Source organism: Lepidochelys olivacea (assembly GCF_965140295.1).
Source record: "Lepidochelys olivacea isolate rLepOli2 genome assembly, chromosome: 6".
Classification (NCBI taxonomy): Eukaryota; Metazoa; Chordata; order Testudines; family Cheloniidae; genus Lepidochelys; species Lepidochelys olivacea.
The window spans coordinates 117,130,700-117,146,637 of NC_140416.1; the positions used below are offsets into that span (position 1 = coordinate 117,130,700).

Here is a 15,938-nt window from a genome sequence, read left to right on the forward strand (position 1 = left end):
ATTGTGACCCAATAACCTCTCAGTGCTCACTGGCAAGGGGGTTACAGAAATGTCTTGATTCTGATGTGTACATTCTGATTCATCAAAGAATATCATGTGAGGTCCTAAATGAAAGCCAGGGCCACACTGCTCATCAATAGCACTGTGAAATGGATGTACAGATGCTAGGTAAGGAGTTAGGCAGGTGTGCTGAAAATATGTTCTTAGTCTTTTTTCAAGGCAGGTTGACCAATAGGTTTTTTGTCAGACAAGAAATGTAGATTAACCACTGTAAGCTAACACAATGACTAACCATTTACAGGTGAAGTCGGAGAGATATGAAAACAACAGGCAAGCAGCACATGGGAAAAATGATCCACAGGTGGTTATCTTGACTCTGAGTTCAAACAAGGAACTTTGCAGATATAAGCAGAAGGCAAAGAAAAAACACCTTTATTCTGCATCTAAGAAGTAAACAGGCCGTGTGTTTACATGCATAAAAATGGGATCTCCATTAACTCTGGTTTAAATGCTGCAGAAGAGTGGGATAAAACTTCTTTACGCGAGAGGTTAACCTGTCAAATTTAGTCTCTAGAAAGCATGATATGATTTTGTTTTATATGTAACTCTTTGTTTCCAACATTCTTACTGTCATTTGAATTGTGAATCTTTGATGATAAACTTGTTGTTTTCACTATAATTATATCTCAGTGCTGTGATATTAAGCCTGGTGCCACTCCTGAGTTGAAAATGTTGTGTATACTGTTTTTCCAGGGACAGCCGACCTGGTATTTCTGTGAGTGTTCAGTGGACAAGGGGATGAACACTACAGGGGAATGGTTCAATGAACTGGGGGATTGGGATGCAGCTAATAGTTACCTTTCAAGACAAAGCAAGGGCTGGCATAGCCCAGAGGAGAGTGTGTGAGTGACTAACAGGCTGGTGATGTTAGGAAACTGAAACCCAGTTAAGGGGATAACCAGGTGGCTCACAGTCCTGTATACCCCAAGAAGCATCCCACCTCTCGCAGTATTTCTGCAGGCTAAAAACCTGGCAGTGCCATTCATTCCAGGTGCAGGACTCCCACTGATCTCAGTGGGACATATGCAGAAGGATTGCAGGCTTAATGTCTTCAGATCAAGACTGGATGCCTTTCTGGAAGATATGTGTTAGACACAAGTTATTGGGCTCCCTTCATGGCTAACTGGGTAAAAATCTATGGTCTGTGATATACAGGAGGTCAGACTTGGTGATAGACACAAGTTATTGGGCTCCCTTCATGGCTAACTGGGTAAAAATCTATGGTCTGTGATATACAGGAGGTCAGACTTGGTGATTTAATGGTCCCTTCTGGCCTTAAACTCTAGGAAAATCTATGAATCTATGATTGGGCCCTAGGGACTTTAATGTACACAATACATTTTTTTCTGGGAAATGTGTTCACAAACTGCCTGGAAAGTAAAATGAAACAGAAAGGCATATTCATGAATATTTATATTTCTCCTCAACACAAAGCCATTGAGTGGTTATTTACTGCACTTTGTTACTGTTTTAATGGCTTTCTTCTGACACTCAGTGATGGCAGTGGTTATGTTTTGACAGCATTATGTTTTAGGGAAGGCATGAGCATATTGTTCTATCATTGCATTGCATAGTTCTCCCCAGGGGTGTGGTGGTAAAACAAGAAGTGGGTAAACTAACCTTTCTAGTGTTCCAGGCCAAGCAGTGCCCTTATTCAGAATGGGTTTAGGCTAGAATGACAGCAGGGTGAAAACTGGATGTGCTATTAAAATGCATTTTTGGCTGAGCATAATGAGTTGGTAGATAACACACCCATCAGTTGTGATGGTCATACAGCCAAGATTTGTTCATCACAGGAGAGTAGGAGTGATTAATTGCTTTATTCCTTAAATTAGAGGGGGATAAATACCATATTCCCCAAATGAGAGGTGGGTAAACTCCATACTATGATACTATACTTATGCTATACTACTGCATCTCCCTTAACGATGAGTTAAAATCCTTAAATAATAATTAATCCATCCAACTGTTTAGGTTGATATTAACAATTATCAACACTCATACTTTGTAGCTCATACAGAAGTTACTAAGTGATGTACACCACACTCCCTTGAGATAGGTAAGTATTAATTTTGAGCACCCAACATTCTCTTTTACAGATGGGGAAACTAAGGCAGAAAAGTTTCCAAAGTGACCTCAAATTCTGGGTGAAAGCACCCAACATTCTCTTTTGAAAATCTGGCAGTTAGCATCTGACAAATCAGGTCCTCAGGAACCAGAGCTTCCATTGGCTTCAATTGTAGTCATGGGTGCTCAGCACCCCCTGGAAATAAAGCCCCACATTTAAAAGCTGGGCACCCAGAAATTGAGATGCCTATAATTAGAGGTCACTGGTGAAAGTTAAGGGTCTAAACAACTTACCCAGGGCCTCAGAGATGGAACTGGAACACAGGAGTGGCTGACTTCCAGGCTGTGCTCGTTTAAAAACATTCAAAAACCAGTCAGAGAACACTTCAATCTCCCTGGTCACTCAATAACGGATTTAAAAATGGCAGTTCTTCAACAAAAAAAACTTCTAAAAACAGACTCCAAAGAGAAACTGCAGAACTGGAATTAATTTGCAAACTGGACACCATCAAATTAGGCCTGAACAGAGACTGGGAGTGGATGGATCACTACAGAAACTAAATCAATTTGTTAGTCTCTAAGGTGCCACAAGTATGCCTCCTTGTTTTTACAAAAACTAATTTCCCCTTGCTACATACTCACACCTTCTTGTCAACTGTTTGAAATGGGCCACCTTATTTACATTGGCCTCATTAACACTACAAAAGTGATTTCCACTCCTTCTTGTCAACTGTTGAGAATTGCCTACTTCCAACTTAAATTGAATTGGCTCATTAGCACTGACCCCTCACTTGGTAAGGCAACTCCCATCTTTTCATCTGCTGTGTATTTATACCTCCCTACTGTATGTTCCACTCCATGTATCTGATGAAATGAGTTTTAGCCCATGAAAGCTTATGCCCAAATAAATTTGTTAGTCTCTAAACTGCCACAAGGACTCCTCGTTGTTTTTGCTGATACAGACTAACACGGCTGCCACTCTGAAACCTGTCATTTGACACACTAATTTAGCACATGTGATCATTGCGTCTTCTAGTGGCTGGCCCCAGCAACTATTAATTATTAGTATTAGTATTTATTAATGATACAATAACACCTAGAGGCCTCCTGCTGAGATCAGTTAGCCCATTGTGCTGTGTTGCCCCAGGCTCTGTCCCAGTGAGCTCAGAGCCAGATTTGCAAAGATATTTAGTACTTGTGGCACCTTGGAGACTAACCAATTTATCTGAGCATGAGCTTTCGTGAGCGACAGCTCACTTCATCGGATGCATGTAGCTCATGAAAGCATATGCTCAAATAAATTTGTTAGTCTCTAAGGTGCCACAAGTCCTCCTTTTCTTTTTGCGAATACAGACTAACACGGCTGCTACTCTGAAAGATATTTAGGTGTCCAAAGGTACATATAGGCATCTCATGTGCTTTTCAAAAGCACCCAAGTCAGTCAGGAAGCCAATACCTTTGAAAGTGTGGCCTTTTGAGTCTAAGTAGACAAGACAGATGATGGGCAGGGAGACAGAGGTGAAATGATTTACCTCAGGACACAAAGCAGGTCAGTGCCACAGCCGGGAATAGAACCCAAGTCTTTTGACTTATTTCACTGAACCACATTGCCTCTGCACATGAACCCTTCCCCCTTTTTAGTACCAGGAGCCAGCAACTAAAACACCCCCATTGAATGTTAGTAAGGGGGCAACAGTCCCCTTACACTGTTACTGATGAAGGTTCCAAGTTCATTTGTCATTGATAACTGTCTGTGTGTCTATTTGACCATTTTGCAATTACATTCAAACTGGGCCTTACACTCACAGTGCTTGGAGTTTCCTTTCAAACATGTGGGTGAGACTGGGAGCTCATTTACCTTTATTTTTTCTAAAAATTAATCGGATTGAAGATTATTTTCCTCAATCTCTGGAGAAAGGGAAACTTTGCAGAAAGAGCAATTAAAAGGAGTCACTTTGCCATTTCACTATGTGTTCTTTTTTGTGTGTTTTCTTTAGGTGATGCAGAGGCCTCTCACCTCTTTGATTACGGTTCCACTAAAACATCTAAAGGAGGAGACCGGTCCTTTTACACATCTCTGATATCAGATGACTGTTACACCTCTCCACCAGATTCTACCTACTTCTCGGGAATACTGCAAAAAGAGAACAGCCATGTTACTTGTTCAGACAGCACAGAAGGATTTAACACACTAGGGCACTCTATTCAAGATGTGATGGGATTTGAGTCCCGTGGGTTGTTTAGCTCAGATTCAGGAATAGAGATGACTCCTGCAGAATCCACTGATGTCAATAAAACCTTAGCAGGTCCCATGAAAGTAGAAGCTTATAAATACATGGACATAAGTAGATCAGAAGAGGTAAAATACCAAGAAAGATGCAACACAAGCTTAGAAGACAAGAATACAAGCTTTATCGATAAGTGCCCTGAAACAGCAGCCAAGTTAGAGCATATTTCTGGATCAAAGAAACCGGCTTTTGAGGAGACAAAAGTGGCCAAAGGACAAAACTTTTTTGAAGAATCAACTGTTCCATCCTATGCAGAGGAAATATTTGGTGACCAACACAGTGCCTCATTGATTACAGCACCAGTCAAGATTACACTCACTGAGATAGAAAGCGTAGGGGAACCTGCAAACAAAGAGTCACCTCCAAATAAGCAAGAAACAGGGCTGAAACCAAGCCATGAAGTGGTTCCAACAGTGACTGTGTCAGAGCCAGAAGATGATAGCCCAGGTTCTCTCACACCACCGTCTTCTGGCACAGGTAAGATGTCCGACACCCAGTATCTTACTATGCTAGAAAGTGATTGGGTGAGATCCTGACCCCATTGAAGTTAATGGCAAATCTCCCATTGACTTCAGCCGGGCCAGGATTTCACCGACTGTGTTAAAAAAGCACCCCATTTACTTTACAGGTGAGCTCTCTGTGTGTGTTCAGAGACTTATCATTATCTAAACTAATAGCCTGATTTCCAAAGGGGCTGAGCACCTGCAGTTCCCATTGAAGTCAGCTGAACTATGTCAGGTGCTCAGTACCTTAGAGGGTGTCAACGTTGTACTGCTCTTTGCTTCTGTTCACACTGCAGAGCCGAAACCAAATGGACAGAGTGAGCTGGAGGACACATCCCTAACAAAACTCTTAATGCTTAATGAGGGCACAGGCCCCAGTGGGGGGAGGGGGGAAAGCTGCCCCCGGCTAGGGAGTCATCGTGGATCCGTGACACCCCTCTGAGAGAAACTGGGCTCCCTTTTTGTACTGGGGAGGGGAGAACTTTATAGGGCACAACATATTCCTTCCCCCGCCACCCCAGCCTCACTTAGTGAGCGGCTATTTAGTATTTCATTTTAGACTCCTCCCCAATATGTGGCCCCAGGTCTTATTCACTGCACACTGTTCAAAGCCCACTCTAGAGCAGAATTAGGACTTTCCTCATGAGTCTTTATGTAGTGCTCATCACTATTATATGTGGGTGCTTCACAAATGTGAGCCTTCCTCTCACCTCCCAGGGGTGTTGTGGTATTATCCCCATTTTACAAAACGTGGAAATGCCATCAGGTGGCATCTTGACATCCATCTGGTTCTTCTGCAGAGATGTAACCTTTAGATCCACCACACAGACCTCTGCCACTTGAGCTAAGGGGGTAACTGATAGCTGTAGTAGGTTTCCGTCCTCTGTGGGGATCAGCACTAGATGGGGATAGGATGCACACTTTGCCAGAGGGTTTCACAGATATTTGCTGACAGTAGAGGAATGCTGAGACTCAGGAATCTTGGGTTCCAATCCAGGCTCTGAAGAGGAGTGTGCACTGGTGGGCACAGATCTCTCTGCCTGTTTTCTCCCATTCCCAAGCTTGACCTTGTGCCCTCTAACCTGTCCTTGTCCCAGTCCCATCTCTTCCACACTTCTGGCTCCTCATCTCAGGCCCATTATAATTGCCTACGCAAACCCAGTCTTCACTACTCAGGCTTCTCTTCCCCATGTCAGTGTCCTTCCCCAGCCCGTCCCAGTCTCCCCTGCCTCCCAGTCTTCTTCCCCAGCCAATCCCAGTTCTCCACCCTGCCCAGTGCCTTGTTTCCAGTCTCCTTGTCCAGACAGTTCCAGTTCCTCCTTCCAACCTCCTTGTCTGATCTGTCTCTCTCCTTCCCTACAACCTCCAGCCATCCCTCTCTTCCCTGCTCCTCCCCCACTTCCCAGTCTCTCTCCTCATCCTATCTCGGTCTTCTCATACTCCCCTCCTCAGCTCCTTGTCCCAGTCTCTTTGCCTAGCCAATCCCTGTTCTCCCCCACCACCCAGGTGCCTGTCAGATCTGTCCTGCCCCCTCCCCCCGGCCTCTCCCCGCCAGCTTGTTCCCAGTCTCCTCGTCTAGTCAGTCTCAGTCTCCCCCCACTCCTCATCCAATCTCAGTTCTCCCTTTGCCAAGTGGTTCCAAGTCTCTCATTTCCTTTACTGTCTCCCAGTCTCCCCCCTTGACTACCTGTGCAAGGAGACTGGGACACAAGGCCTCCTCTTCCCCAATTTCCAGTCCCTGTCACCCTTATTCTATCCTTTTCCATCTTTCTCCAACTCTGTCATTTTCTTTCCCCATCCGCCCCCATCCCAGTCTCACCAGGCACCTTGTCACACCCTACACCAGTCTGACCCTTGTCCCCTCTGCCTTCAAGTCAGGCCTGGGGTGCCAGCAGAGGGGTCACTGTGAGAGCATAGAAAAGACGTTTCCTTGCTCTGAGTTCCAGTGCGTGGCCCCACCCTGGCCCTGAGCATCTGGAAGCAACCATTACAGGGAAAGTCTCACTTTACCCCTGTAGCCCTGGACTGGAGCAAGCTCAGCTGCTGTGTGGGGATAGCACATTTATGGTCTGGTCAGCTCTTGGAGCTGTGAGGGCTGGAATATGCTTGGTAAGGACAGAATCTTCAGAGACTTTAGCTGCTAAACTCTATGAAGTTTCTGTAGAGTATGTGTGAACTGAGGGTTTTTTTTCAAAGGCTTAGAACCTGGCCACATTTGGGCGGATTTTCACCAGGACAGCAAAAGGCACGTCCCTGACACAAAGGCTACCCCCCACCCCCCATCAAATTTGAAGTCCCTGCTCCAAAACATGGAGGCAGTAGAGCTTCACAAAGAAAAGGTTGCCAGAATTTTTTTTTTAACATGAGCAAAACAACATATTTTCCCTAGACTTGTTCTCTGAAACAGCTGAACCGTTCTAACTGAAACATTAAAAAAAATATTGGCTTGAAGCAGACACCTAGCATGGAATATTTTAGCCCAAATGGTTAAAGTTAGGCAAAATTATAGGCAACTAAAAACAGAATCTTATAATTGGAAGTGTCGGGCAACCTTAATAATAGGTGGTGTGTTCAGCCATTCCTCGAATTCAGATCTGCATATATATATTTGCTGTTTTAAAAAAAGTTTTATAATTACATAAATCCAAGTAGCTGTTATAGAATATGGTCCTTCATCTGGGACTCCAGAACAGATGATTATTCATTATCCAAATTTAATATATCGGGAGGGACCTGATTCTGCATTCCTTATACCCCCCAAAACTCCCAGTGTAGACAACAGGAGGCTTGCTCCTTTGTATCCAGATGGAGAGTGACCAATATAAATATTAAAAATGGTTTAAATATAAAAGGTCAAATTATGTCAGTCCAAATCATGAGATCTTTCCTCATATTTCACTGAGCCTTTACCCAAGACAGCCCGCATTGGTTTTAGTGGGTCTTTGCTTGAATAAGGTTAATTTCCGTTGTTACACTATGTGCATCATGAACAAGGTATTTGACAAGCAGCTCACATTGGATCTGAGTCTTTCTAATCCATGGTACTGAAAATTCAATCCCAAGTGTGAATTGCAGTGCGAGTGGAATATTGCCTTATTAAATAGAATATTGCATGTTGCATACAAAACACTGAAATGAACGTCTGTTGCAAGAGGTTGCTAAGAATTTTTTCCTCCATAAATTCAAGAAAATGTTTCCAAAATACTTATTCTGTGCGTGCATGCATGCCCCTGTACATGCACGCCCCGAGTGTATATTTATGTGTGTAATTTTTATCTTGATGATTTTCCCATTTAAAAAATAGCTAATCTTATGTTGCTGGGAGACCTTGGACATACGATGACACAGACCTCCTTGTAAAGCACATTTATGTCCATCCATAGATCTCAGAGCTATATATAATTGTTTATTATTAAATGTAACTTTGCCGGCTTGTATTAAATACATTTAATAATACTTTAGCTGAATCTGTGTTTGATTAGGCAACAGACAATGATTTAGAGCAATCAGAAGTTATCTTTGTTAACAACATTGTATTTTCTCTCTCTCTCTATCTCTGCATGGGATAACAGAACCATCTGGCTCAGAATCTCAAGGTAAATACAGCCTGTCAGAAGATGAGCTTATCAGTGCCATTAAAGAAGCAAAGGGCTTTTCCTTTGAAAGCTCTGAAGTCCAGCGTTCACCAGGACTTTACACAGAAAAACAAGATCAGAAAAGCAAGCCAGGGCGTCCAGCTGTTTCATCCCCCTTAGATAACGAAGCCAGCAGTGCTGAGTCTGGCGACTCTGAGATAGAGCTGGTCTCAGAAGACCCGCTAGCTGCTGAAGAGGTGCTACACTCCAGCTACATGACCTTCAGTCATATCGGAGGACCTCCCCCTTCGCCTGCTTCTCCTTCAATACAGTACAGCATCCTGAGGGAAGAGCGTGAAGCTGAACTCGACAGCGAACTGATTATCGAGTCATGCGATGCCTCTTCAGCTTCCGAAGAAAGTCCCAAGAGGGAGCAAGATTCTCCTCTCATGAAACCAATAATCATGGACATAATCCAGGAAGAGAGTGGTTCAAGACCTGATGCTTCCGACTTTGAAGTAAGTAAGACAACAGAGAGTAGGATGAACAGGGAAAATCTAGCTGAGTCTGCTTCCTATCTGAAATGCTCTTTTGTTGCACCCAAAGTAAGTGTGGAGCCACCAACCTCTGCCACCAGTACAGAAGAACTAAAAGAAAAAATAATTCAGAAGAAGCCACTTGAAGCAACAGTTGTTAACCAAAGTAAACTGCCTTCCAAGGACTCTGGGAAAAGAAGTCCCTTGGCTTCCCCCTCGCTGCCGTTTTTAAATAAGCAAAAAGGTAAATGCCGAAATGTATGTTGTCTCAGTAACACGTTCTCCTTGAATGCCGCTAATGGGGGATGTGTATGATTAACGTAGGAGGGTTTTTTAATCTAGCAGGCAAAGGCATAACGAGATCCATGGGCTGGAGTTTGAAGCTGGACCAGTTCACGCTGGAAACAAGGCACGTATCTTTAACAATGCAGGGTAATTAACCACTGGAACGGCTCACCGACGGGTGTGGTTGATTCTTCATCGCTTTAAATGTGTTCGTAAATGAACGTACTAGCTCAGCCACCAGTTACTGAGTTGACGTCGGAATCTGTGGGTGGAGTCCTATGGCCTGTGCTATGCAGAAGGTTTGAGTGGATGATCACAATGGTCTCTTCTGCTCTTAAAAATCTCTCTATACAATTAGTAGAGAGACTGGGGTCTGGTCTACACTACAGAGTTCAGCTGACACAAGACAGCTTACCTCAGCTATGGAAGTGTCCACACTTAAATTTCAGTCCCGCTGACATAACTTCTTCCCCCCCCCATGCCGACTTAATAACTCCACCTCCATGAGCGGCGTGGAGTCAAGGTTGATGTAGTTAGGTCAACGCAGTGTCGGTGTACACACTGTGTTGCTTTCATCAACTGTTACTGGCTTTCACGAGCCATCCCACAATGCCCCGCACTGACAGTACAATTGATACAAGCGTTCCTGGTGAGGACGCACGCTGCCGACACCAGGAATGAAGTGCCGACACGCACGAGCGATGCAATTACTGTGGCGGCTGTACGCCGACGTAAGTTGTCAACTTAATTTTGTAGTGTAGACGTGGCCTGGGCCCTTGTGCCTTTATATCATTTTCATTCGAATTTATTTGGGTCCAATCCTGCAGTCCTGACCGTAGTCAAACTGCCTTTCTACTCTATTCAGTGTCATATATCGTGCCATAACCCTGGCGTGTGGGCACAATCTAGTAGTGCATTAAGCAGTGTGACTCATACCAGTTGAGGATTCTTCCCTTCTTTCTGCTCCTCTGAGAGAAGGTTGTGATTGGATTTTTGAAAACACAATTAGGTGTGAAGTGCTTACTATTTTAATTAGCCAAGGCAGGTTGGAGAAGCACTCCTTGCAGATGGAACAGAAAGCGGTGAGGTAGTGTTGGTTCTTAGACCCTTTACCTCCACGCAACCCATTGGATGTTTACCCTAAACTAGGACAGTAAGATCAGAACTTTTCATAGTTTAGTCTTAATTTTATATCTGCTTGTTTTCATGACCTCATTATCAACAAACTAAAACATATCAATACAAACAACAAGCCTGGTTCTGTAACAGTTATTCATGTGAGTAACCTTATTCAGATGCCAAGATGTTTGTAGGATCAGCTCTATGAGCATAGGTCGGGCTCATAAGTCAGGGATCTGGTGAAGAAATAAATAACCATTAACAAATATAGTAGAAACTCAGAGTTACGGACACCTTGGGAATGGAGGTTGTTCACAACTCTGAACAAAATGTTATGATGTACTTTCAAAAGTTTACAATTGAACATCGACTTAAAACAGCTTTGAAACTTTACCATGTAAAAGAAAAATGCTGCTTTTAACCATCTTAATTTAAATGAAACAAGCACAGAAACAGTTCCCTTACCTTGTCAAATCTTTTTTAAAACTTTCCCTCCATTTTTTAGTAGTTTATGTTCAACACCGTGCCGTACTGTATTTGCTTTATTTTTTGTCTCTGCTGCTGCCTGATTGAATACTTCTGGTTCCAAATGAGGTATGAAGTGGACTGGTCAGTTCGTTACTCTGAGGTTCTACTGTATGCTCTGAAATTGTGCTAACCCTACACAAACTCAGCAGTGGAAGCAACAAGTCAGGCTCTTCCATGAGTTGTGCTGGCCACAGGAATGGGGGTGGGGGGATGACCAGATTGGAAAAAATAGTTCAGATGAACAAATAGCTTTTTGATGGCTGGAACAGTCCGCCTGAAAGAATCCCATGGTGCTGTGAGAACCCCTTTCATCCATAACAATGAGCTGGCTTGTGGTGGCCAATCTCAAGTCTTGTGAATGGACCGAGTACAACTTCATTTTGCTAATGCTCAGATCCTGGGACATGTTCCTGCTGCTGTCGGGCCAAATGCTAAAGGTCTTAGTCTAGTGTTGAGTGAAAACCTTAGCAAGAACCTCAGGACCTGGCCTGTAATTATCAAAAAGGAATCGTTCAATCATGAGTAATTCAGATTTTAGGGTTTTAAGCCTCCAGTCTAGCTTCCACTTCACCTGTTATTCTTGTCACTCAAGGGTCTTATGTCTGGGTGACCTTTGCTATGTTAAGGAGAGATCCGTGTAATGCTGTTCCCTCAGTTAACCTGGGGGTTGGGAGAGCAGGAGATTACTTAAATAAAACATACTGAAATGGGAGTCTAATCCTAGTGCCTGTGAAAAGGAGGCATTGCGTAAAGATAGGTGTTTTACAACCAGGTACTGTAATTGTATGTGGGGCAAAGCGGCTTCCCCATTACTCAGGTCAGGCAAATGCACTTGAATCCAGATCCGCAACAGCTTGAGCTACTAGGGTCCCTTTAAAACCGAGACAACCAGACTGAGTTGGTGTGCTGCCTTTTATGCTACGAACAAAGGCCCAGTAGAGACTAGATTGGAAGCACCAAACCTATAACATGACCAAATCTGAACTGAGGTCTGTTAAGGTGATGAACTAGTGCATTAATTCATGCTATCACTGTGCCTTATTCTTTTTCAGGACATCTGCTTGGGAGTGTTGGGGGGAATGTCTAGATCTCCCTCCAATGCAAACGCATAGCTGAATTCACAAGGTGTGTGAGAGAGAATGGATCTGTCTTTTTATTGTCTGCTGTTTAAGATCTTGGGGAACTTCATCTCTAAATAGACAATGGCCCAGACTCTTTGCTGCTTCCACAGGATGCAGCAGAGAGGGAGTGGATATGGGAGCTCCCTGACTGACTGGCTGGTCCTGCCAACAGCTTAGGGTTGCCTAGGGGCTTCTCTAATCTACCCCAGCTGTCGGTCATTCCCAAGGGACTCTGTCTGCTGAGGATTGCTGGAGCTCTGACCTCTCCCCTTGTCCACCTGTTCACACCACCGTTGGTGATGTCTAAAAGGGAAGATACCCACCCTGACTGGGTGAGCTCAGATTGAGTTTGTGACGCTGGCAGTTAGGGACCACCTTTCTATTTGCAAATAGAGCAAGTTTGACATGGAAATCAATGTGACACAACAAATATGGAAACTTCACAGTATCATTGTTACTGTGCAGCTTTTTAGGGCATAGCCACACTTTGTAAAATACACGTGCAGGGGATTTAACTCCAGGACTTACCATGGACCTGTATGGTGAATTTATGGGGAACACTTTAAAAATTAACCTATTGTATTACAGTGAACCAAAACCAGCAGACTGACTCAGGTGAGTGAGGGGCTGCAAGATCAGGTCTAATGCTTGCAATGGGAGATATTGTAAATTTTGGGGGTAATAAGTTAACAAAATTTTGGATTTTAAAAAGCACCTGATTTTATGTTTTAATACTTCAGAGTTGGAGGGCTCACTCCTCCGTTGTAGTGAGCTCATTCCCAGCCCAGCTGACAAGAGCACAGAAGTGGCTCTAAGCTATCTTCCTGCCTTCTCTAATCCTAGGACCACACCATGCCCCAGTGGAAATCAAAGCAGCCACAGGGCTGCTTGAACTTATGCTAGCTAGAACACTCGTCTAGGGATTGTTCCACTGGCCCAAGACATTCTGACAGGGGCTGGGCCCTTGTGAGACAGGTGCTATGATACAGGAGTGCCCTGCTGCCCCTTTCATACAACTTTAGGTCCTCTGTGCTGCAGGAGTACTGGACTGAGGAATTGACAAATGAATTTCTGCACCAGTGGAAGAGCAGTTGGGATAAATTCTATCTGTTCCCCTTCCCCCCCCACACACACTTGTTCAAATCTGGGATATGCCAGGGATGGCATTAAACAGCTGGCTAGATCTCTTCCCTGTAAACACTGAAGATTTTTTGTTTTTTTTTTAAATATTCATTAGCGGTGATAGTTTTTTCCAGAGGGTTTTTTTCATTACTTACTCACACTTTGCTGAGCAATTCCTACTGTAGTTTTTCAGCATTACTGCTTGATACGGGGCCAGTTTGTACTGTCAGAGAGAGAGAGAAATCTCCCACTGAGTTCCACAGGAATTGCACATGAGTGTCTTTGAGCAGAATAAAGAACAGGAGTACTTGTGGCACCTTAGAGACTAACCAATTTATTAAAGCATAAGGTTTCGTGGGCTACAGCCCACTTCATCGGATGCATAGACTGGAACATATAGTAAGAAGATATTTATACATACAGAGGACATGAAAAGGTGGAAGTACCCATACCAACTGTAAGAGGCTAATTAATAAAGAGGAGCTATTATCAGCAGGGGGAAAAAACTTTTGAAGTGACAATCAAGATGGCCCATTTCGGACAGTTGACAGGAAGGTGTGAGGATACTTAACATGGGGAAATAGATTCAATTAGTGTAATGACCGAGCCACTCCCAGTCTCTGTTCAAACCTAAGTTAATGGTATCTAATGTCTCCATAGGCCAAACTCATCCCTGCTGTAACCTCACTGAATTTAGTGGACTTACACCCAGGATGAATTTGGCCTGATATGTGTTTCCTTGATTTTCAGCATGTATTTTCCCTTGATGAATTCCTCCCACCCTTTCATTGCTTAAACTGATGCCAGTTCACTACCAAGGGCTATGTCCCTTTTTGATTCACACAGGGGATTCCTATAAACACCAGTGGATTTCCCCACTTGTCTCCCATTAAGTCAGCATTTGCGACTTGTGTTCCCTTCACGGTTGGTGGTGGAAACTTTCCCTACCCGGGACAGCTACTAACTAATTTATTCTCGTTTGTCACTGCTTAGCCAACAATACATATATGCTCAGCTCTGTATTTCAGTAGCTGCCACTTCCCTGGGCAGACACTCCAGAGAACTCACTGATATATCTGCAAGTGTGCCAATAAACTTATGCAGCCCATTAAGGGAGTAGAGGGTGTTCAGGACCAGGATCAGGACCCTTTATGCAGAAATAGGGCCAGATCCTCAGCAGGCATAAATCACTGTAGCTCCATTGACTTAGTAAAGCTATGCTAGTTTACAGCAGCTGAGGATCCCAATGTTGCTAACTCACAATTTCACTGATAGTCTTGCAATATTTGTTGCTCTTCTTAAACCCCAGAAGGCATGTGATTATCAGCATCCACGAAAAATAAGATAAGCTTTTAGCCCCCAGCGTTGTGGAGCAGTGCTTGAAAATGTGAACCCCAAAGGCTATGACACAGATAAATTAAAAAGTACTGAGTTTTTTGTTGTTGTTTTTGTTTTTAAGATCTCATTGTTTTTAAGCCAATCTCAAGACTTTTGGGAGGCTGACTCATGATTTTTGAACTCTTGGGGTTAGTGATGCTGGGATCTGGCCAATAATGCTTTTCTGTCTGAGGGATTAATGCACCCGTCACTGTATCTAATTAAATGGTCCCTTAAGAAGTGTGGTACATGTCTGTTTTTCCAACCTGTGAACAGTTCATTTGTTTCTCATTTGGAGAATTCACAAGGGGCTGAATGGGCTAGCCTAAAACATTCTGCAGTATTTATCTTTGGGCTGGGAGACCGAGCCTTCAAAATTTCAGCCTCACGAAAGCTCACGCTCAAATAAATTGGTTAGTCTCTAAGGTGCCACAAGTACTCCTTTTCTTTTAGTCTCAAAGAAGATATTCTGCAAAATAATTAGAGGTGAACTGGGGCTGTAATAAAAAGCATCATGTAGCCAGAACAATAGCTTTTGATCCTCAAAGTCTATAATATTGGAATTTTATCAACTGCAAGAAAAAATAATAAGGCAAAGTTCATCCTTGTGGGCAGTAAAGTCAGTGATGTCATTGAGCTACCCCGGCATGAATTTAGGTCCATACTATAGTTTAGATTGTTCCATGACTCTAGTTAGCTACTCTCAGGGTAAATGTAGTCCAAGAACTGTCAGTCATCAACCATTTAGCTTCATATATAAACATTCACATATTTTGCAATTTATCTTTATTGTGTAGTGTGTACAAAGTACCAATGTCCATAAACAATATCAATTTACAGGTCTAAACGGGCATTCTGTTACACTGATTCGACTGGATTAATTCTGGGGCTGAACATGGAAATGCAAATTGATTTTGAATTCATGCTCCATGGAATAAATGCACAGATTTCATAGCTTCTGGAGTGAGTCAATGTGAAATCACAACATTTTACTTGAAACAAGTTCATAGTCTCACTGGCTGACAACATTACTGTGAGTTTGCTGTGTATCATACCTTCAGAGAATCTGTGTGTTTGCTTGGTACCCTATAACCACTCTCTCTCCCCTCCCTGCACCGGTGCACGCCAAAGAAGTACTGTGGAACACAACAGATAGATGTGTGATTTGTACGGTGCTAATTCAAAGTCTCTATTTAATGTCTATTGCCATCCAGTGGTAATGATGAAAATGGCCATTCATTTCTCAGTTCCATTTTACAATGTCTAATAATCATCTTTTGTAAGATAAAAGACATTCCCATTTCATTCACCATGGAGAGGCCCTGCCAGCTTTTGTCAAAGATCATAAGATTTGATC

General features: G+C 43.2%; 1 protein-coding gene across 1 annotated transcript in view; it reads left to right on the forward strand.

The window, feature by feature from the left end:
- RTN1 (reticulon 1) overlaps nucleotides 1-15,938 on the forward strand; it is a 206,460-nt gene that overhangs the window by 110,187 nt on the left and 80,335 nt on the right. The window contains exons 2-3 of the mRNA XM_084630811.1: nucleotides 4,125-4,892; nucleotides 8,491-9,273. Of these exons, the coding sequence (XP_084486937.1) occupies nucleotides 4,125-4,892; nucleotides 8,491-9,273 (1,551 nt within the window). The remainder of the gene's footprint in view (nucleotides 1-4,124; nucleotides 4,893-8,490; nucleotides 9,274-15,938) is intronic.